Here is a 23,933-nt window from a genome sequence, read left to right on the forward strand (position 1 = left end):
TAATATAAATTTAAAAATAAAAATCACAATGAAATAACTGTAGGGCAGGATTAAAAATTGAGATTTGTGGCCATTGTAGATGTGGTTTCAGACATGTTTCTGCATCCCTGAGAACTTGAATCTTCTGAACTGTATCAAATTCAAGGATGCCACCATCCATTCTCAAAAGAGTGTCTGCTAGTAACTGGGAGCTGCACACTTAGGAACTCAAAGTGTACAACTGTAAAAATGCAATAGTTTCAGACCCCAAACAATCCTTCTTTAACAAGCACTCTTATTTCTTTCCAGCTACAATCTTAATTCTTGACAAATAATACAGGTAATTTTGTGGGTTTTGCCTATAGTAAGGGTTTCCTGCACCCTGCATTTTGTCATGCAACAGAACAGAATTCAAGTTCTTCTTTAATCTGTATCTTTGGGCTCTAGTCCTCATTTGGCTCAAGTAAAACTCTTCTCTTATCCTGAGAAAAGTTGTTTACTGATTATTCTTGGTGGTATTGCTAAACCCATTTGAACCTTGATTTGTTTTCAGCTTGCTGTACTCTGAGCACATCACCCATACACACCCTGCACTGGTGTGTGACCTAAAAAAGTGTGAGCTAATAACTGTGTGTTGTTTTAAGCACCAAAGCACAGGGTAAGTTGTTTACAGTAGAAAATAAAAAGGCCAGTTTTTAGGGAAAAAAGAAGGAAAGTGGCCTGTAGGGTCCTGTCATTCACAAGAATCCAAACTCCTTTTACAATGAGAAGCATATGAATCATAGGTGAATAGAAGGCACCTAAGAACATTTCTCATCCTCTGCAGAGGAGGAGATGGTTGGATGGCATCCCCCACTCAGTGGACATGAATTTGAGCAAACTCCAGGACATAGTAGAGGACAGAGGAGCCTGGTGTGTTGCAGTCCATGGGATCCGAGAGTCGGGCATGACTGACCTACTACTGAACAACAGCAACAACAAAGAACATTTCTAGAACCACAGGAATCAGGAAGGATATATTCTAGGCCACATTACCACAAGTTTCGTCTGGAAATCCTGATTTTCATCCTTGAAAGAGCGCTCCATGAAGACTGCAATGGCTTCCTTCTCACAGGCTGCATGCACCTCCAGCAACTCCTTGAGTGTGTCTGTGGGGAGGCTCAGTCGCTGGGCTATCTGCTCACTGTAGTGGTCAGCTGCCTTCTGCACAGCTGCTGAGTTCTCCAGCAGGGCCAGAGTTGTCACTGCGTTCTCCAGACAAGGAACTGATCCACTGTTGATGGCATTTACATAGGCCTCCACCAGAGGCCCCAGCCCTGAATAACATATTATATTGTGTTGTCCAAAAAGTTCGTTTAGATTTTCCCATAAAATGCTACAGAAAAATCCAAACAAACTTTTTGGCCAATTCAATATTTTGAAAATACAATGTTTTCATTCATTTTATGAACCTTAGATCAGTATCCTAAACATCACTAAAATGATGATGATATCATTTATCAAATGATAAAATGAGCTTGAAATTTTCTTTTCTTCTCTTTTTTCTCCTCATCTTCATATCCTTCTCCTTTTTCTTCTATAATTTTCTTATAATAACACCAGTGTCTCCTATTCACTCTCTTTTATGGTTCTCAGTTCATCACAATACAATATTAACTGAATACCTCAACAATATGTTCAAAGTTCTCCTGGAACACTTTCCCCATTGTAGCAAAATATAGAGAACTTACATATGTAAATAAATTGTGTATTTTGTGGGTACTATTTCCAAATGAAAATGCAGTGCCCCATGTAAAAATGTCATCAAGAATTTCCAGACAGTGACAAAAACATTAAAACAGACAGGGCACATCTCAGCACAGGGCACTGTGAGACTGCTCAGGTAGACTGTGCATGAAGCCAGCTCTGTTTATAAGACTGTATTTACATTTGTTTCTCAGTCTTTCAATGAGTTTACATGGATTCATGGTGTACTACTTATTTTCTGATTCATGTGAATTCACAAAATAACTTGTATATCCTCACTAGAAATACTTATCCACCGGATGACTCATCATAATGAATATTTGTATCCTTAACATAGCTTCAGTGTAAATTTGGGTTGGCCAAAAAGTTCGTTTGGGTTTTTCCATAACATCTTACTGAAAACCTGAAAGAACATTTTGGCCAGCCCTACAGTTTCATGAGATATGATAGTCTTCAGAAAACCCTCATGTAGGGAAATTTTAACAAAGTAACATGCACTTCTATATGGGGCATAAATATGTTTTTCCAAATTATATAGAGAAGACACAACTGAAAAAAAGAAAGCACAATTATTGGCAATCCTAGAGGATATTCACAACTTCAACTCCACCACACATTCCTCACCCACACTGAATCACAGAGAGACATGCTCTAGCAAAGGAGGCTCACTTTTCCCGGTGACAGTGATTCCTTCTTTTAAGGTCTTGGTCTTTGCATGCGTATAGATATATGAACAGAAATCTTTTGATTGCTTCTGGAAATCCTCATCCAGTTGATTATCTGGCATTTCCTCAAGATGGAGTAATTGTTTTTTGTTGCTTGCAGGACGGTCAAAGACAAAACACTTTCGTTTGGGAAAAAACTTCCTGATACACTCTCTGGGCAAGTTGAAATTTTGAATTTGGGGACCTTCATCTGCAAAAGTGGAAAAAGAGCAATCACAGAAGCGACAGACTCCAGGTAAGGGGGCTGAGGACTTTCATTTCCAGGGATTTTTGTATCACTCTAATTCCTGTGCCTGTAAATCTTTTTCAGTCTTACAGTAATCTACTATGGAAACTCTTTGTACTGAGCCAAGAGTGAAGAAAGTACTCCTGGGGAGGAAGAAGAAGCATCCATTCCAACTGAAGAAACCTGTGGTTGTTTTCCTCAGCCATTGTATAGTATGCCATGGATTAATTATTTATTAAATAAAGACCTCATACAGCTTATGGTGGAAACCCTGTCGGGGATTTATACAGACCTGCCAATGAACTTCCCTTGTAGCTCAGATGGTAAAGCATCTGCTTACAATGCAAGGAGACCCGGGTTCAATCCCTGGGTCAGGACTCCTGGAGAAGGAAATGGCAACCCACTCCAGTATCCTTGCCTGGAAAATCCAGTCCATGGGGTCTCAAAGAGTTGGACACAACTGAGCAACTTCACTTTCTTGAAAGATAAACTAATACAAATAATTGTCAGAAATACTTTTCTGATCTTACTGTCTCCATTTCAGATATGAAATATGGGCTCAAAAGTAAAGAAATCATATAAATAAGGATATTCACAGTATTTCTGGGAAAGAAACCACACGGGAGACAAATGATACACAAGGCAGTGAAGTTTTACAAAATCAGAGTAAAAAAAATGCACATTCTATAAATATGTTTTGGGATTATTTTAGCATACACAATCTCATGGTAAGATTGGCCTAAATGAAACTAGGACACCTCATCAGTCTTTTGCGTCATATTCTGTTGGAAGTGACAGTAGCATCCAGAGAGATTCTGGGCATATATCTGCAGTTCAATAAATATTTATTGAAAGAGTAAATAAATGATTAAGCAAACAAAATCAATATTTCTTCTAAGTACCACTCATTATTCTCTCTGCTAATTATAATCTGTTATAACTAATTTGTTATATAATATAACATACTATGTAAGGTTCTAGAATAAAGAGTGTGAGATTAGGCAAAAGCATTTGAAGACGTTTCACAGTCTCAGTGAAACGACATAGCAATGCTTTTCTTTGGAACTAATTAAGGTATAAATTGTCTGTCTGTGAAGAATGTATCTATATAAGATAGTAAAATACACTGTGTGAAATATATTTAAAAATTAATTATTTTGCTTACCTTATGGTTTTGTATTTACTAATTTCAATTTGATGGGTTATATTTCTCAAATAGAAGAGGAGAAACACAATATGAAACACAGTATATGAGCCTTTTTTTTTTCATGGTATTACTTTTTCTAAAGTCATTCGGTAGAATATTGGATTCTAAATTTCCTCTATGAGCTTAAGTTCTGGTGGCTGGGGTTTTCTCAGTAACAATAATGACTGAAGCCACCTCCCAGTCATTCACCAAGTACCATTAGCATGGCCTCAAATCCAACTTCAAATCAAGTTCTGACATAAAGGGCTCTGTTAACCCCACCTCCTACTGAGCTTCCTACCACCCTGGCCTTGCTCTGATACCTGGAATCAACTTCAAGGCACTCTCCAGGTACTCATCTTCCGTGATGGAGTTCCCGTCTAACTCCAGCTCCAGCATGAAATCCCGCACAGTCCAAATAAAGTCTGGAAAGAAACTCACAAATTGGGCTGAATCCTCTACTTCATCAGAGCTGGGAGATGATTTGGTTCTGATCAGCTCTGTTAATTCAGTCACATAGCTGGGATCTTAGCTAAGGAAAAAGAAGTACTCTCCAACACAGTTTCCAGATCTCACCTCAAAACAAGTTCTATCATCACTCCCTTTTGCCCCATTTTCCATCTTCATCAACCATAAGAATGAAGTCATGGGCAAGAAAAAACAGTGTCAGTTGGTATTCCCATAAATTCAATGAAACATGGCGGTTCAATTCCTGAAAGGATATTGCAGCTGCTGCAAGGCCTGATCATTGATGCTGTTCATGCTGTTGTAGATAAAGGTGCTGCTCAGGAGCACAGCCAGGGCAAAGATCCACAAGTCATTCTTGGAGTCCTCCTAGAAAGTATGTTAGAGAGTGAGGACACTACTCCTCATGCTCTCATTCAGGTGTTCACTCACTATAACAGCTGTACTGTAACTCAGTTGTAAGGTAAATAAATTTTCAAGACAATGATAAATTCAAACTTTCTGGTATTGATATTTTCCACTTCAAGTGCTTCAGTGTGATTAGCTATTTACAGAAGTGAATGACATCTTCTATGTGATTAAAATGTTTAATACAGTGCCTGGAACATAGAAGTTGTATAACAGTAAGTGGGCAGTGATTGCTTTGCAAGTTTTTTTAGATCACAATGTATATTAGAGTCAGAAATACTATTTAATTAAATTCATCAACTGCTAACTATGCATCTAGATAGCAAAAGATACTTATTTGCTTATGAGGATATAAAGTTCTGCATGATAATGCCCACCTTGGAGAGATGGCTTTCTTGAGGGGCAGATATACATGGGAACATACAAATCTATCCACAATGACAAACAGCCTGGCATGGAACCAAATGTTGTACTGTAAAAGACAAAGTGGCAACTCCCAAAAGACAGAAAAAATACTCTGTGCATTCATAGCCAGAATTAATTATGTCTGATAGTGACATGATGGAATTAGGTCGAAAGGAACTGGGTTTTCAAAACTTGACAGAATGTGGATTTGTGGAGTTATAGGGACTCTGCAGGTAGAAGGGCTCACAGAAGCTGATCACAATTGCCAGAAAGTGTGGTCACACAGAGAAATTACAAGGTTATTTTAGTTGACTGAAGTAGTTTTACCCATGTAGTAGTAGATGTTGAGGCTAAAAATGAGATTCGGAAGGTCATGAGTGACTTTGGAATTGATTATATATATATATATATATATATATATATATATATATATACACTACAGAAATGGGCTCCCTGCCTGACAATGCAGGGGATATGTATTCAATCCCTGAGTAAAGAACATCCCCTGGAGAAGGAAATGGCAACCCTCTCAAGTATTCTTACCTGGAAAATCCTATGAACAGAGGAGCCTGGCAGGCTACAGTCCATGGGGTTGCAAAGAGTTGGACACGACTTAGTGACTGAGTACACATGCATACTACAAAGATACTTGACACACAGTGGGGCAGCAAGGGGTTCTGCTGCACAGACACAATATATTCCAAGTGATGAAAGGTGAGAACCAACAAACAAGAATATGCTACCCAGCAAGACTCTCATTAAGATATGATGGAGAAATCAAATGCTTTCCTGACAAGCCAAAATTTAAGAGAATTCAGCACCACCAATCCAGCTTTGTTTGTTGTTCAGCAACAGCAACAGTTGCTCAGTAGTGTCCAACTCTGTAAATCCCATGGACTGCAGTATGCCAGACTTCCCTATCCTTCACTGTCTCCCAGAGTTTTCTCAAATTCATGTCCATTGAATCGGTGATGCCATCCAACCATCTCATCCTCTGTCACCCACTTCTCCTCCTTCCTTCAATCCTTACCCGCATCAGGGTCTTTTGCAATGAGCCAGCTCTTTGCATCAGGAAGCCAAAGTATTCAAGCTTCAGCTTGAACATTATTCCTTCCAAAGAATATTCAGGGTTGATTTCCTTTAGAATTGACTAGTTGGATCTGCTTGCTATCCAAGGGACTCTCAAGAGTCTTCTCCAGCACCACAGGTCAATAGAATCAGTTCTTCGGTGCTCAGCCTTCTTTACGGTCCAACTCTCACATCCATACATGACTGCTGGAAAAACTATAGCTTTTACTAGGTGGACCTTTGTTGGCAGAGTGATGTCTGTGTTCTTTAATACACTGTCTAGGTTTGTCACAGATTTTCTTCCAAGGAACAAACATCTTTTAACTTCATGGCTGAAATCACCATCTGCAGTGATTTTGGAGCCCAAGAAAATACATCTGTCACTGTTTCTATTGTTTCCCCATCTATTTGCCATGAAGTGATGGGACCAGAGGCCATGATCATTTTTTGAACGTTGAGTTTTAAGCCAGCTTTTTCACTCTACTCTTTCACTTTCATCAAGAGGCTGTTTAGTTCCTCTTTGCTTTCTGCTGTGGCATAAGGGTGGCATCATCAGCATATCTGAAGTTATTGATATTTCTCCCAGCAATCTTGATTCCAGCTTGTGCTTGATCCAGCCTGGCATTTCTCATGATGTACTCTGCATATAAGTTAAATAAGCAGGGTGACAATATGCAGCCTTGACATACTTCTTCCAAGTTGAACCAGTCCGTTGTTCCATGTCCAGTACTAATTGTTGCTTCTTGTCCTGCATACAGGTTTCTCAGGAGGCAAGTAAGGTGATCTGGTATTCCCATCTCTTGAAGATATTTCCACAGTTTGTTGTGATCCACACAGCCAAAGGCTTTAGCGTGGTAGCCAATGAAACAAAAGTAGATGCTTTTCTGGAATTCCCTTACTTTTCCTATGATACAACAGATGTTAACATTTGATCCCTGGTTTTTCTGCCTTTTCTAAATCCAGCTTGTACATCTGGAAGTTCACGGTTCATGCACTGTTGAAGCCTGGCTTGAAGGATTTTGAGCATTACCTTGCTAGCATGTGAAATGAGTATAATTGTGTGGTAGTTTGAACATTCTTTGGCATTGCCCTTCTTTGGGACTGGAATGAAAACTGACCTTTTCCAGCCCTGTGGCCACTGCTGAGTCTGCCAAATTTGCTGATATACCGAGTGCAGCTCTTTAATGGCATCATCTTTTAGGATTTGAAATAGCTCAGCTGGAATTCCATCACCTCCATTAGCTTTGTTTGCAGTAATGCTTCCTAAAGTCCACTGGACTTCACACTCCAGGATGTCTGGCTCTAGGTGAGCAACCACACCATCGTGGTTGTCTGGGTCATTAAGACCTTTTTTGTGTATTTCTTCTGTGTATTCTTGCCACCTCTTCTTAATCTCTTCTGCTTCTGTTATGTCCATACTGTTTCTGTCCTTTATTGTGCCCATCAGTGCATGAAATGTTCCCTGGTATCTCTAATTTTCTAGAAGAGATCTCTAGTCTCTCCCATTCTATTGCTTTCCTCTATTTCTTTGTATTGTACACTTAAGTGAAAGGCAAAGGAGAAAAGGAATTATATACCGATCTGAATGAGGAGTTCCAAAGAATAGCAAGGAAGGATAAGAAAGGTTTATTTTCTTTTATTAATTTTTTTAATTGAAGGATAATTGCTTTATAGAATTTTGTTGTTTTCTGTCAAACCTCAACATGAAGGAAAGGCTTCTTAAGTGAACAATGCAAAGAAATAGAGGAAAACAATAGAGTAGGAAAGACTAGAGATTTCTTCAAGAAAATTAGAGAAATCAAAGGAAAATTTCATGCAAAGATGGGCACAATCCAGCTTTACAAATATTAAAGGCACTTCTCTAGGCAGGAAACACAAGAGAAGAAAAGGATCTACAAAAATAAACCCAATACAATTAAGAAAATGGCAACAGAATTATATATATCAATAATTACTTTAAATGTAAATGGATGGAGAAGGCAATGGCACCCCACTCCAGTACTCTTGCCTGGAAAATCCCATGGATGGAGGAACCTGGTAGGCTGCAGTCCATGGGGTCTCGAAGAGTTGGACACGACTGAACACCTTCACTTTCACTTTTCACTTTCATGGACTGGAGAAGGAAATGGCAACCCACTCCAGTGTTCTTGCCTGGAGAATCCCAGGGATGGGGGAGCCTGGTGGCTGCCATCTATGGGGTCACACAGAGTCGGACATGACTGAAGCGACTTAGCAGTAGCAGCAGCAGCATTCCATTGTATATATATGCTATATATATGTATATATACAACTTCTGCCATTTAGATGTGTGTATATTAATGTTCTTGGACTGCCATAACAAAATACCATAGACGGCGTGGCTTAAGTAAGAAAAATTTATTTTCTCTCAGTTCTGGAGGCTAGAAAATCCAAAATGGAAGTTCCAGAAGAATTCTGTTTCTAATGAGAGCTCTCTGTCTGAGTAGGAGATGGCTGCCTTTTTGCTGAATCTTTATGATGATTTCATGGTGGAAAGAGAAAGCAAGCTCTCTGGATTTCTCTTTAAGGACAGTAGTCCTTTTAGATTAGGGACCCACCTTTATGACCTCATTTAATCTTCATTACTTTTTTATTCCAAATATAGTTGCATTGGGGGTTAGGGTTCCACTGTAGAAATTTGGAGGGGCACAATTCAGTCTAAAACAATCTGACTATATGTGAATAAAAATAAGCTGATGAATGTCTTATTGTATATTGTTAAATGGACAATCTCCATATGAAGTAAAATTAAACTGTTTCTGCATAATGATTAAATTAATCTCTGCTTGGATTGCAGAAATACCGCACACTATGTTATATGTCTTTTGGCATAATCTTGAATCATTCTAACAAAAAAAATCTTTAGTTTTGAAAAAAGTTAAAAGTTCCTAATGATCACGATTTCAATGCTATATATTTTAAAAATATTCCCTATAACTGTATTTGCCTTTGGATATTACTGGCATGTTCATGCATTTTCTCCTTCAACAAATTATTTCTAATGGCAAATGCAGAATAATAAAATGGTTAAGATTAAAAAAAAAAAGGTAAATGGATTAAATGCACCAACGAAAAGGCATAAACTGGCTGGGCTGATGAAAACATGTGCATGTACGCACTTCCACTTACCACATCACTCTACTTAGCCCCCCAAATTGTATGTAATTATTTTATATTGTTAGGTTAATCATGTTTTATTATGGCTTGCAATTGTAATTATCTTTTTTCTTTCTAGCTATTGATTGTGAAAACTGATACACATCTTTTATTACTGTGATTATGTAACTATCATTCCCTTAACACTGTTGTATCATGCTGCTGCTGCTAAGTCGCTTCAGTCGTGTCCAACTCTGTGTGACCCCATAGACAGCAGCCCACCAAGCTCCCCCATCCCTGGGATTCTCCAGGCAAGAACACTGGAGTGGGTTGCCATTTCCTTCTCCAATGCATGAAAGTGAAAAGTGAAAGTGAAGTCGCTCAGTCCTGTCCGATTCTTAGCGACTCCATGGACTACAGCCTACCAGGCTCTTCCATCCATGGGATTTTTCCAGGCAAGAGTACTAGAGTGGAGTGCCATTGCCTTCTCCATATTGTATCATGATTGGTCAACAACAACAACAACAAAATAACAGAATTCTTTTTCAGTGCAATTGCCATTTAATAGAAAACCTGTAATCACTTATTAAAATCCAGATGCATATCAGAATTATCTTGGAATTTTTTTAAAAATACAAATGCCCAGGTATTGCTTTTTTTTCCCCCAAAGCTCTAGATGTGTTTCTAATGAACAGTCATATTTAATAACAACTGGACTATATGATGATATTCTACTTTTCTCTAGGTTGTTTCACTTTTCCTATTTCATATTCAGTGCTCCCATTGGGTTTAGTTTATGCTTTCCAATTTCTCTGTCTCTCTCTCTTTTTTTTTTTTTTGATGTTCTTCTAAAGTCCTTATCAAGAATAGTAGAAAAGCTTTTGTATATATATGATATATATGAATATATTATACATAATGTGTATTTTATATATATATATATTTTTTAGAAAACTTATAAAATTTTGTCTGGCTAAAAATTATGACATTTTGATTCTATTTGTTTGACTTAGTATGCATAGAGTCCTAGATTTCTAATTTATATTCACTCAAAACTTTGATATAGTTCCATGTATTTTGGCAGAAGCACACTGGCTGTGACGTACCGCACAGAAGTGTGGCCGAGAGAAGCTACCCCTCGCCCAAGGTCAGGGGCAGTGACTGAGAGTGCCAGGATGCGAAGGCACAGAAGCGGCCTAGAGGAGCTATCCCACATCCGAGGTCAGGGGCGGCGGCTGACAGGAGCAACCCCACGTCCAAGAAGTGGTGGCTGTGAGGGTGCAGGGGGGCTGAGAGGAGCTACTCCACATTCAAGGTCAGGAAGGGCAGCCGTAAGGAGATACCCCTCATCCAAGGCAAGGAGCAGCAGCTGTGCTTTGCCGGAGCAGCCATGAACAGATACCCCAAGTCCAAGGTAAGAGAAACCCAAGTAAGATGGTAAGTGTTGTGAGAGGGCATCAGAGAGCAGACACACTGAAACCACAATCACAGAAAACTAGCCAATCCGATCACATGGAACACAGTCTTGTCTAACTCAATTCAACTAAGCCATTTTGTGTGGGGCCACCCAAGATGGGCAGGTCATGGTGGAGAGATCTGACAAAATGTGGTCCACTGGAGAAGGGAATGGCAAACCACTTCAGTATTCTTGCCTTGAGAACCCCATGAACAGTATGAAAAGGCAAAATGATAGGATACTGAAAGAGGAACTTCCCAGGTCAGTACGTGCCCAATATGCTACTGGAGATCAGTGGAGAAATAACTCCAGAAAGAATGAAGGGATGGAGCCAAAGCAAAAAGAATACCCAGCTGTGGATGTGACTGGTGATAGAAACCAGGTCCGATGCTGTAAAGAGCAATATTGCATAGGAACCTGGAATGTCAGGTCCATGAATCAAGGTAAATTGAAAGTGGTCAAATAGAAGGCAAGAGCGAACGTCAATATTCTAGGAATCAGCCAACTAAATTGGACTGGAATGGGTGAATTTAACTCAGATGACCATTATATCTACTACTGTGGGCAGGAATCCCTTAGAAGAAATGGAGTAGCCATCATGGTCACCAAAAGAGTCCAAAATGCAGTACTTGGATGCAATCTCAAAAACGACAGAATGATCTCTGTTCATTTCCAAGGCAAACCATTCAATATCACGGTAATCCAAGCCTACGTTCCAACCAGTAATGCTGAAGAAGCTGAAGTTGAATGGTTCTATGAAGACCTCCAAGACCTTTTAGAACTAACACCCAAAAAAGATGTCCTTTTCATTATAGAGGACTGGAATGCAAAAGTAGGAAGTCAAGAAACACCTGGAGTAACAGGCAAATTTGGCCATGGAGTACGGAATGAGGCAGGGTGAAGGCTAATAGAGTTTTGCCAAGAGAACGCACTGGTCATAGCAAACACCCTCTTCCAACAACACAAGAGAAGACTCTACACATGGACATCACCAGATGGTCAACACCGAAATCAGATTGATTATATTCTTTGCAGCCAAAGATGGAGAAGCTCTATACAGTCAGCAAAAACAAGACCGGGAGCTGACTGTGGCTCAGATCATGAATTCCTTATTGTCAAATTCAGATTTACATTGAAGAAAGTAGGGAAAACCATTACACCATTCAAATATGACCTAAATCAAATCCCTTATGATTATACAGTGGAAGTGAGAAATAGATTTAAGGGACTAGATCTGATAGACAGAGTGCCTGATGAACTATGGACAGAGGTTCGTGACATTGTACAGGAGACAGGGATCAAGACCATCCCCATGGAAAATGCAAAAAAGCAAAATGACTGTATGAGGAGGCCTTACAAATAGCCATGAAAAGAAGAGAAGCTAAAAGCAAAGGAGAAAAGGAAAGATAAAAGCATCTGAATGCAGAGTTCCAAAGAATAACAAGGAGAGATAAGAAAGCCTTCCTCAGCGATCAATGCAAAGAAATAGAGGAAAACAACAGAATGGGAAAGGCTAGAGATCTCTTCAAGAAAATTAGAGATACCAAGGGAACATTTCATGCAAAGATGGGCTCGATAAAGGACAGAAATGGTACAGACCTAACAGAAGCAGAAGATATTAAGAAGAGGTGGCAAGAATACACAGGAGAACTGTACAAAAAAGATCTTCACAACCCAGATAATCATGATGGTGTGATCACTGACCTAGAGCCAGATATCCTGGAATGTGAAGTCAAGTGGGCCTTAGAAAGCATCACTACAAACAAAGCTAGTGGAGGTGATGGAATTTCAGTTAAGCTATTTCAAATCGTGGAAGATGATGCTGTGAAAGTGCTTCACTCAATATGCCAGCAAATTTGGAAAACTTAGCAGTGGCCACAGGACTGGAAAAGGTCAGTTTTCATTCTAATCCCAAAGAAAAGCAATGTCAATGCATGCTCAAACTACCGCACAATTGCACATGCTAGTAAAGTAATGTTCAAAATTCTCCAAGCCAGGTTTCAGCAATACTTGAACTGTGAAATTCAAGATGTTCAAGCTGGTTTTAGAAAAGGCAGAGGAACCAGAGATCAAATTGCCAACATCCGCTGGATCATCAAAAAAGCCAGAGAGTTCCAGAAAAAACATCTATTTCTGCTTTATTGACTAGGTTAAAGCCTTTGACTGTGTGGATCACAATAAACTGTGGAAAATTCTGAAAGAGATGGGAATATCAGACCACCTGATCTGCGTCTTGAGAAACCTATATGCAGGTCAGGAAGCAACAGCTGGAACTGGACATGGAACAACAGACTGGTTCCAAATAGGAAAAGGAATACGTCAAGGCTGTGTATTGTCATCCTGCTTATTTACCTTATATGCAGAGTACATCATGAGAAACGCTGGACTGGAAGAAGCACAAGCTGGAATCAAGATTGCCGGGAGAAATATCAATAACCTCAGATACGCAGATGATACTGCCCTTATGGCAGAAAGCGAAGAGGAACTAAAAAGCCTCTTGATGAAAGTGAAAGTGGAGAGTGAAAAAGTTGGCTTAAAGCTCAACGTTTAGAAAACTAAGATCATGTCATCTGGTCCCATCATTTCATGGGAAATAAATGAGGAAACAGTGGAAACAGTGTCAGGCTTTATTTTGGGGGGCTCCAAAATCACTACAGATGGTGATTGCAGCTGTCAAATTAAAAGACGCTTACTTCTTGGAAGGAAAGTTATGACCAACCTAGATAGCATATTAAAAAACAGAGATATTACTTCGTCGACAAAAGTCCGTTTAGACAAGGCTATGGTTTTCCCAGTGGTCATGTATGGATGTGAGAGTTGAACTGTGAAGAAAGCTGAGCGCCAAAGAATTGATGCTTTTGAACTGTGGTGTTGGAGAAGACTCTTGAGAGTCCCTTGGACTGCCAGGAGATCCAACCAGTCAATCCTAAAGGAGAGCAGTCCAGGGTGTTCATTGGAAGGACTGATGCTAAAGCTGAAACTCCAGTTCTTTGGCCACTTCATGAGAAGTGTTGACTCATTGGAAAAGACCCTGATGCTGAGAGGGATTGGGGGCAGGAGGAGAAGGGGACAACAGAGGATGAGATGGCTGGATGGCATCACTGACTTGATGCACATAAGTTTGGGTGAACTTTGGGAGTTGGTGATGGACAGGGAGGCCTGGTGTGCTGCAATTCATGGGTTCCCAAAGACTCAGACACGACTGAACGACTCAACTGAACTGAACTGATTTTGGCATCTAGTATATTCTGAAGGAGATCAGCCCTGGGATTTCTTTGGAAGGAATGATGTTAAAGCTGAAACTCCAGTACTTTGGCCAAACTATGCAGAGTTGACTCATTGGAAAAGACTCTGATGCTGGGAGGGATTGAGGGCAGAAGGAGAAGGGGACGACAGAGGATGACATGACTGGATGGCATCACTGACTTGATGGACATGAGTCTGAATGAACTCTGGGAGTTGGTGATGGACAGGGAAGCCTGGTGTGCTGCGATTCATGGGATCACAAAGAGTTGGACACGACTGAGAGACTGAACTGAACTGATTACTGCTAGAAGTCTGTGTGTGTTTAGCTGCTCAGTCATGTCCTACTCTTTGCTACCCGCTGCCTGCCAGACTCCTCTGTCCATGGAATTCTCCAGGCCAGCCTACTGGAGTGGGTAGCCATTCCCTTCTCCAGGGTATTTTTTGGATCCAGGGATTTAACCCAGGTCTCCTGCATTACAGGCAGATTCTTTACTGTCTGAATCACCAGAAAAGTTTATTATCTTAGTTATTTTTTAAAAACAAGTTTTTTGAATGAGGCTTGAAACTTCTAATCCAATTCTGAGAATATAAAGAAATACTATGTTGTAAAAAAAAAAAATAGGAATTTAACATGTGATATAGTATTATTAACTAAAGTTCAGTTTTGTTCAAATTTCACAAAACTTTATGCTTGTGTCCCTTGTTTTTATACCTTATTCAAGACTCCACATAGTATTTACCTGCATTGAGCAGCTTCAGCTGCATATAACAAATTCTGGTAAATTCTCTTTTCATTTTTATTCTATTACAAATATTTTCTAGTTTTCCTTGTTATGGCCTTTTGGATATACCCATTCAAAAGGACATTAAATTTCTAAACCCATATAATTTTTTAAGTATATCTTTGATATTAATGTCTCATTTTGATACCAAATTCTCATTTAAATGCTTTCTACTCTGCAATCACCCTCTGTGTTGTTTTCAGTCTCCTAACTTTATTGAGGATTTCAATGGCTAAGTCAAATATCTATCTTGGTAAATGTCACAGTGCACTTATAAGTGTGTGGGTTATTTTAACATATCTTTTGATATTGGTCTCTAACATAATTTCACAATGATAAGAGAACAGATTCTATGAGTTCAATACCTTTATACCATGACTCTTTTGCACCTGATCTCACATCCCTGGATAAGTTCCCTTGTCTCCTAGTTTATAATCTATGGGTACTTGGGTAGAATTTGCATTCTACTCTTTTGTGAAAATTGTATAAATCTTAGTTATGTTGAATTGGTTCATACTGCTTTTCAGGTCTACTATATCCTTCTCTTTTTCTGAATATTCATTCCATTAATTTTCAAGAGTTTGGTATTGAAGCTCCAACTAAAATCTTATCTACTTAAAATTAATTATAATATACGGTGGTACTATATATAGCTTTCTTCTGTATTTTCCAGGTCTCCTATAAATGTGTTATCATATTTTCACAATTTAAAAATAAAAATGAAAGAGGAAAAAGAGTAAAGAAGATTCCCTGCCTTACCTTCTCCACATTGCCCAGGCCCTCAGTGTCCAGAAGGACCAGGGTGTGGTTCTCCTTGGAGGGGTGGGGCACACACCACATCCAGATGCCTTTGGTTTCAGACCTCACTGTGGAGCCCAGACGGAAACCTGCACAGAAAGAAGAATGCAACGCACAATAAGGACAGATAGTCCAGGCTGCCCATGGGTTACTTTGGGTAAAATTGTTGAAATGTGAGTGCGTGGCTGGGGGAAATGTGTTTTCATTTCAGCAAGGACTGTCAGCTCCAATGTTTACACATGCTCAAGACCTTCCCAAGAAATATTTCTTGTCCCCTATTCACCTCATAACATTAATGGCTCATACTGTGTCACATTCCAGAATTAATGTGAACTCTATTAACCTTTCTATTTTTATCAGTTCCATATTCTCCACTTTCTGATGGAGTCCCAACAGTGAGAGGTACCAGCAAGAGAGCGGAAGTCAGGTGCCTGTTCCCTTGGCTTCCACCCTGGTGAGCCATGGTGTCCTAGTACCTCTGTTCCTCTGCCTTCATCACATCTCCTTTCATTTAGCTCCATCCAGTTGTTCTGGTCTCTGTCACATTCTGGAATCCACTAACTGCCTCTTCACCCTATAGGAATTATAAAGGCTCCCTGGCCATTGTTTCTGCCACCCTCTGAGTGCTCCTGCTTCCTTCAGAAAAATGAAGTGAAGACCTGTGAGAATTGTTTGCCCTTCTTTCTAAGGCTTAAACCAACAGAAAGTGATTATGTGAGGTAATGGGCTCCCTGTTAGCTCAAACAGTAAAGAATCTGCCTGCAATGCAGGAGACCTGGGTTAGATCCCTGGGTTGGGAAGATCCCCTGGAGAAGGGAATGACAACCCACTCCAGTATCCCTGCTTAGAGAATTCCATGGACAGAGGAATCTGATGGGCTACAGTCCATGGATCACAGAGTCAGACAGGACTGAGCAACTAACACACATATGTGTAATAAAGCAAAATATGTCTTATCTATAGTCCAAGATTTTGACTGTCTGCCAGATGCCAATGCTCCCTTCAACTGAGAATAGAAATGCATATGATGAAATGCATAGGGGAGCATGGCTTAGGCCATTCAATTGCCATGTTCTGTGTATTCTGCTCTAGCGGGTATAAGACCTGAGATGATCTGTACTCTTCTACATCGTGATGGCATTTGACTGCTTTCTGATTAATACAGAGCAGTCTGAGCTCCCAGTTCTCCCAGGGAGAAAGGCAGGGTATAATTGAAGTTCGTCACAATCAGTTATGTGAGGTAAAGGAGAGACAAAGAATCTAAGAAGATGACAGTAGTGAGCTGCTTCTGCTAGTGAACTTTGACTGGGCACCAATTTTGCTTGTTTGTTTGTTTGTTGTTGTTGTTGTTGTTGTTCTTCCTGTCATTTAACTGGGATAGCAGTGCCACAATTCAAGTTCTTTAAAACATAACTAGGTGAAGGATTTCCTTAGTAGTGGAAATCACCTCCTTATTACCTGATGTTATCTTGAATAAAATAAAAAGGAATATTGTTGAAACACCTTGACTGTTGAAACATCTTTGACTGATATCATTTTTTAAGAGTTCTCAAATCTTTAATCATCAAAAAAATGACCTATTCATTATTTTAGCCTGGCAAAGAAAAAATGTTCTCCCCTGACTAGTTGTCAAGAATTCCTTAAAAGAAAGACAAATATAAAATGTTTAATTTGAGGCCAATGGGAGACTGTAAGCAAAAAGAAAGAGGAAGACAGGAAGAAGTCTATCTACAAGTACTACAGGTATGTAGTGAGGCAAATAATGTGCAACTGTACAGACACCAGATCAGCCAAAGCTAAAAAACTTCTTACCAAATTTTTATGATGATGTGGAGAATTCCAGTTACTGCTAATATGTACATAAATTGCACATAAAACTTGAAATACTGTTTGATATTATCTTGAAAGCCTGAAAACATATGGACTCCATGACCCAGCAGTGGCACTTCTGAGTATATCAAACAAGGGTAGCTAGTGTACACGTGCATCAGGATATAGATACAGGAATATTCGCAACAGTGAACCCATAAATGTTGGAGCTACAAATAATACCAGTGTTCATCATCAATGAGTGAATAAATAAAATTTCCTATCCTCTGTCAATAGCATACTCTACAGTGGTGAATATACATGAATTATAGATATGTATGACAGACTAGATGACCCTCATAAACTTCTTGTTGAGCTGAAGAAGCAAGATCCCCATGATTGTCACAATGTAACTCCCTTTGTATTAAGTTTGAGCAATGCTTAACAAATGCAGAAACATAATATAAAGCCATTTTTTTTCTTTAATAGAAAATTATTTAATTAGTATACATGTGTTCCCCATCCTGAATCCTCCTCCCTCCTCCCTTTTTTAAAAAGGAAGAATGAAAGAATGCACCATGGAAGTCAAAACATGGGTGGGATCTAGTGAAGGTATGAGAGGGCATGATTAGGGATTTTGGGTGTTGAAGTATTTCTTGATCTGTGTAGTAATTACACAGATGATCAGTTTAGGTTTATCAACTTTATCGTGTGTGTATATATATACATATATATATATATATGTCTTATGCACTGTTCTATATGTAGTACAGCTCAGATAATAGAAAAGACTAAGTAGAGAAACAGGGGTATAATTTACCAAAGCTTGGAAATAAGGAAATTAAATGAAGCAAAAAATGATGGATGGTAGCTTCATTGAGATATGGGAGGTTGAGGAATTCATCTGTCTGTATTTCTTTACATCTCTTCTAAAAAACAAAGCGTGTTGAACAACATTTGTGTGCTATTTGAAATAACCCTGTCGTTTAGGGCAAAAGTGATGAAGGAGAAAGGAAGGGAGTCATTTTTGAAGATGAACCCTTGAGGAGATGGCAGTGGATGGGATTGGGACAAATAAGGCGGACATTTTGATGGGCCTGTGAACTCTCCAGTACTGGATAAAAGAGGGAACATTGTGGAGAGACAGGTTTGGAGATACAAATTCAATGATGAGAATTAAGAAGTTGTTTTCAGTGGGGGGAGTTAGAACATGGCAATAGAGGAGGATGATCAGCAGCCTGTGTTATCACTGTTTCCCAGCAAATGGCCCTGAACAATACTCACCGTGGTTCTGTCCTGCTAGGCGGTTCATCAGGTAGGACTTTCCTGTCCGATACAGCCCTGCGATGGCCACCACCACCAGAGGCTGAGATATCTGGTCAAGAATCTTCAGTGCTTTGGGATTTACTGATAATTGATTTTTCCGGTTTTCCACCAGATAGATGGGGTCCATTTTGGTAGGTCCAGCTGCAATGGGAACCTGTAACCCAGAGGAACAGCTTAGTAGACTATAAGATCTGGAAGTCATCTCTCACAGTGTACATTAGCCTTATGTTTGTGAAACTTACATATCAATTCTCCACGCTTTGCATGTTTCTAAAAGGTAAGTATTTAGCCAACCTGTGTCAAGGCCTGTACAGGTAAATTATGGAAATTATCTTATTGATCTTTAAGTGAACTCTAAAACAACCTTGGCTGCATGAGCCCTACAGTGAACAGAATGAGAAAACAAAGTATTGATGATGGAACCTTGAAAACACTAACATTTGGGGGTTACAGAGAGGCAGATGGGACATGAAGGAGATGAGGAGTGTTCAGAGATGATTTCTGGAGCGTCAGAATGATTTGGTCACTCATTAATTGTACAAATATTCACTGAGAACCTACCATGTGCTGAACACGGTTCTAGGGGCTCAGTATCAAACAGAAGAAAATGGATAGAAATCTCTGCCTCATGGTACTCTATTCCAGTGGCGGAAACAAATAATATAGAAAGTAAAACCAATATATATATATATATATATATATATATATATATATATATAAGGCTTGTACATGCTCAGCCATATCCAACTCTTTGCCACCCCATGGACTGTAGCTTGCTAGCATTCTCTGTCCTTGGGATTTTCCAGGCAAGAATACTGGAGTGGATTGCCACTTACTACTCCAAGAGATCTTCCCAACCCAGGGAGCAAACCCATGTCTCCTATATTGGTAGTCAGATTCTTTAACACTGAGCCACCTGGGAAGCCCTATATGTACATGAGAGGGCAATGGCCTATGGAACACTGTGGGTTGAATTTATGGAGAGAGTATCCAGGGAAGACCTTGACAATAAAGGAAAGATGAAGGTGATCAGTGTCCTCATCCTTTGATAAGGACAGACAGATGCAGGGAAGCAGTGGGAGCAGGAACAGGCTGGAAGAGGAGGGACGGTGAGAGAAAGAAATTGAGGTAAAGAATGCAGCTTCCTCTCAAACAAAGACAACAGAATTCAAGGTACCTACACAATGTTGTTCATGTAAGAATTAATTTATTAACATAAATTGTAGGACATTTCTTAAGCAGATAGAGAAGAGAAGCAAGCAACCAGGGTGTTGTCAGATCTGCCTAGATATGTCAGAGTCTCACATCTGGGCTAGCTTCTACTTTAAATAATTTCATTACAATGGTAGGGTGTTTCATGATCTCAAGAGTCAGACTGCAGTAGCAGTCAGAGAGCTTGGATTGTCCCTTTATTTTCTCAAAGACTATACTAAGCAACGTCCACATGTTGCCATACTTTATGAACTGTGTGATGACTGGGAAGATTAATTTCTCTGTGCCTCAAGTTCCTCTTCTGGAAAGTGGTGACATGAAAAGTAAAGATCAGTCTGTCATTAAGGTCATTGTTGTTCAGTTGCTAAGTTGTGTCCAACTACAGCATGCTAGGCGTCTTTGTCCTTCACTATCACCTGGAGTTTGTTCAAAATCATGTCCATTGAGTCAGTGATGCTATCTAACCATTTCATGCTCTATCATTCCTTCTCCTCCTGCCCTAAATCTTTCCCAGCATCAGGGTCTTTTCTAGGTGGCATTTTGCATGAGGGGGCCAAAGTATTGGAGCTTCAGCTTCAGCATCAGTCCTTCCAATGAATATTCAGGGTTGATTTCCTTTAGGATTGACTGGTTTGATCTCCTTGCAGTACAAGGGACTCTCAAGAGTCTTCTCCAGCACCACAATTTGAAAGCATAAATTTTTTGGCACTCAGTCTTCTTTATGGTCCAACTCTCACATCCATACATGACTACTGGATAAACCATAGATTTGACTATACACACCTTTTTTGGCAAAGCGACATCTTTGCCTTTTAATATGTTGTCTATGTTGTCATATCTTTCCTTCCAAGGAGCAAGTGTTTTGTTTTGTTTTGTTTTGTTTTAATTTCATGACTACAGTCACTATCTGCAGTGATTTTAGAGCCCATGAAAATAAAATCTGTCACTGCTTCGACTGGATGCCATGATTTTAGTTTTTTGAATGAGTTATGTCAGCTTTTTCACTCTCCTCTTTCACCCTCATGAAGAGACTCTTTAGTTCCTCTTCAATTTCTGCCATTAGAGTGGTATCATCTGCATATCTGAGGCTGTTGATATTTCTCCTGGCAATCTTGATTCCAGCTTGTGATTCATCCAAAACAGCATTTTGCATGATGTACTCTGCATATACATTATTAATAAATAAGCGGGGTGTCAATATAAAGCCTTGTCATCATCCTTTCCCAATTTTGAACCAGTCCATTGTTCCATGTCCAGTTCTAACTGTTGCTTCTTGACTTGCATACTCAAGGTTTCTCAGGAGGCATTTAAGGTGGTCTGATATTCATGTCTCTTGAAGAATTTTCCATGGTTCTTTATGATCCACACAGTCAAAGGCTTTAGCATAGTCAATGAAGCAGAAGTAGATTTTTTATTTTTTTAATTCCCTTGCTTTTTCTATGATCCAACAGATGTTGGCAATTTGATCCCTGGTTCCTCTCCCTTTTCTAAATCCAGTTTGTACACCTGGAAGTTCTTATTTCATGTATGGCTGAAGCCAAGCTTGAAGGGTTTTGAGCATTACCTTGGTAGCATGTGAAATGAGAGAGAGTGGACAATAGTTTGAGCAATCTTTGGCATTGCCCTTCTTTTGTACTGGAATGAAAACTGACCTTTTCCAGTCCTGGGGCCACTGCTGGGTTTCCAAATTTGCTGATATATTGAGTGCAGCACTTTAATAGCACCACCCTTTGGGATTTGAAATACCTCAGCTGGAATTCCATCTCCTCCATTAGCTTTGTTCGTAGTAATGCTTCCTAAGGCCCACTTGACTTCACACTCCAAGATATCTGACTCTAGGTAAGTGATCACTCCATCGTGGTTACCTAGGACATTAAGTTTTTGTGTGTGTAGGTCTTCTGTGTATTCTTGCCACTTCTTCTTAATCTCTTCTGCTTCTGTTATGTCCTTACTGCTTCTGTCCTTAATTGTGCCCATGTTTGCATGAAATGGTTCTCTCGATATCTCCAATTTTCTTGAAGAGATCTCTAGTCTTTACCATTCTATTGTTTTCCTCTATTTCTTTGCATTGTTCACTTAAGAACGCTTTTTTATTTCTCCTTGTTATTCTCTAAAACTCTGCATTCAGTTGGGTTTATCTTTTCCTTTCTCCCTTGCCTTTCACATCTTTTCTTTTCGCAGCTTACAAGTGTAAGGCCTCCTCAGACAACCACTTTGCTTTTTGCATTTCTTTTTTTTGCGGGGGGAGGGGGAGGGATTGTTTTTGTCATTTCCTCCTGTACAGTGTTATGAATCTCTGTCCATAGTTCTTCAGGTATTGTATCAGATCTAATCCTTTGTATCTATTTATCACCTCCAGCGTATAATCAAGGGCTTCCCTCATAGAGCAGTCAGTAAAGAATCTGCCTGCAAAGCAGGAGATCTGCATTCAATTTCTGGGTTGGGAACATCCCCTGGAGAAGGAATTGGCAACCTACTCTAGTATTCTTGCCTGGAGAATAATCCCATGCACAGAGGAGCCTGGCAGGCTACAGTCCATAAGATCACAAACCAAAACACTGTATAATCCTAAGGGATTTTATTTAGGTCATACCTAATGGACTAGCAGTTTTCACTACTTTCTTCAATTTAAGCCTTATCTTTTTCAATAAAGAGCTCATGATCTGAGCCACAGTCAGCTCTAGGTCTTGTTTTTGCTGACTGTATAGAGCTCATCCAATATGGGCTGTAAAAAATATATCAGTCTGATTTCAGTATTGACTATCTGGTGATGTCCCTTCACCATGACAACAAGGCTGTGATCCATGTAGGTAGTGGGGTCATTAGGAGGATTACATATCTCATAATGCTTACCATACTCTTAAAATTATACAAGCATATAGTCAATCCTATACAATTTTACAATTGTGTGTTTCTGAAGACTGGGAGGGTAATTTCTGAAGGAAAGGGGAGAGTTGGCTTTGGCCTGAGAAAGTGACACTTCCTTCCCTGGTTGCAGCAGTGGGAGGACACAGCCCAAGAGGAAGATGAGCAGGCTGGGAGGCCCAAGCAGTAACAACTGAGAGGGAGAACAGCAACGGGGGAAGAGTCAGGCTGGAGGAGCTGAAAGCTGCCCCGAGATGTCCAAGTACAGGTTCTGGAGTTGGGCTGCCAGGGTTCAAACCTGAGGGTTCAAGTCACTTATTGTCTGTTGAAACCTTGAGAAAGGAACTTATGTGCAAAGCCTCCATTTTCCTACGGGTGTTATAGGAAAAACAGTAATTCCTGCCTGATTTATTACTATACACATGGTAAGATATAAGTTCTCAGAAAGTTTTTAAAACTTTTCCTGCATTAATGTATGACTTCAACAGTAAATAGGTTGGACAATATGTTATAATATGTTGGTGCATTCTGTAAGTTGCAATTTGCCAAGAAATATAAGTTATCTAAAATCTCTCAGTCAGGAAAAAACATGAATTTGCTCAAAAGAATTCCTCTCTAAAATTTCTCCTTCTCTCACTCTCTCTTACTCTTTTTTCTTTTTTTCTACAGTGGATGGGGACCAGAGACAGAGCAGTAAAATGACCTTTTACTGCTGTGTTAGGTGAAAATTAATAAAAGGAATCTTCACTCAAATGGAATCAGCAGGCCAGAAAGAAGACCTCTCACACAGTACCACTGGAGATCCCCAAGGGAAAAATCTTCAACAGGAGATTCTCCAGTGAGAGTCCCCAACAGGAAAAAGTATGCCTCACATCTCCTAGAAGAACCCAGGAGTACCCCAGCAACCCAGCCAAGGGAAAAGGGTCATTACCTTGAACTCTCACTTTCCTCCAATGGACTTTCTTTTAAAACAATCCTTTCCAACTTACTACTTTTCTTTATAAAATAAGACAGAGAAACTTCCTCTTTTTCTTGGTTGAATTTGCCCCATGTCTTTTGCTACAGCTTGCTTGTCCCAAATGACAATTCCCCTGCTATTCCTGAGTAAATCCATTTT

General features: G+C 39.6%; 1 protein-coding gene across 10 annotated transcripts in view; it reads right to left on the minus strand.

The window, feature by feature from the left end:
- LOC147375761 (guanylate-binding protein 2-like) overlaps positions 1 to 23,933 on the minus strand; it is a 167,821-nt gene that overhangs the window by 15,935 nt on the left and 127,953 nt on the right. For 9 of the 10 annotated variants that reach the window (XR_015160418.1, XM_086391001.1, XM_086390996.1 and 6 more), the window contains 6 exons: positions 18,698 to 18,893; positions 15,566 to 15,693; positions 4,587 to 4,696; positions 4,186 to 4,382; positions 2,395 to 2,640; positions 1,015 to 1,295 (listed from right to left, as the gene is read on the minus strand). Coding sequence is in view for 9 of the 10 variants with exons in the window: in XM_086390996.1 (XP_086247122.1) it covers positions 1,015 to 1,295; positions 2,395 to 2,640; positions 4,186 to 4,382; positions 4,587 to 4,696; positions 15,566 to 15,693; positions 18,698 to 18,893 (1,158 nt within the window). In the remaining variant the exon portion in view is untranslated. The remainder of the gene's footprint in view (positions 1 to 1,014; positions 1,296 to 2,394; positions 2,641 to 4,185; positions 4,383 to 4,586; positions 4,697 to 15,565; positions 15,694 to 18,697; positions 18,894 to 23,933) is intronic. The other variant, XM_086390999.1, reaches the window with a different exon arrangement.

This window comes from Bos grunniens, chromosome 3 (genome assembly GCF_055505025.1).
Source record: "Bos grunniens cultivar Pamir isolate PY7600 chromosome 3, Bosgru_T2T1.0, whole genome shotgun sequence".
In the NCBI taxonomy this organism is placed as follows: domain Eukaryota; kingdom Metazoa; phylum Chordata; class Mammalia; order Artiodactyla; family Bovidae; genus Bos; species Bos grunniens.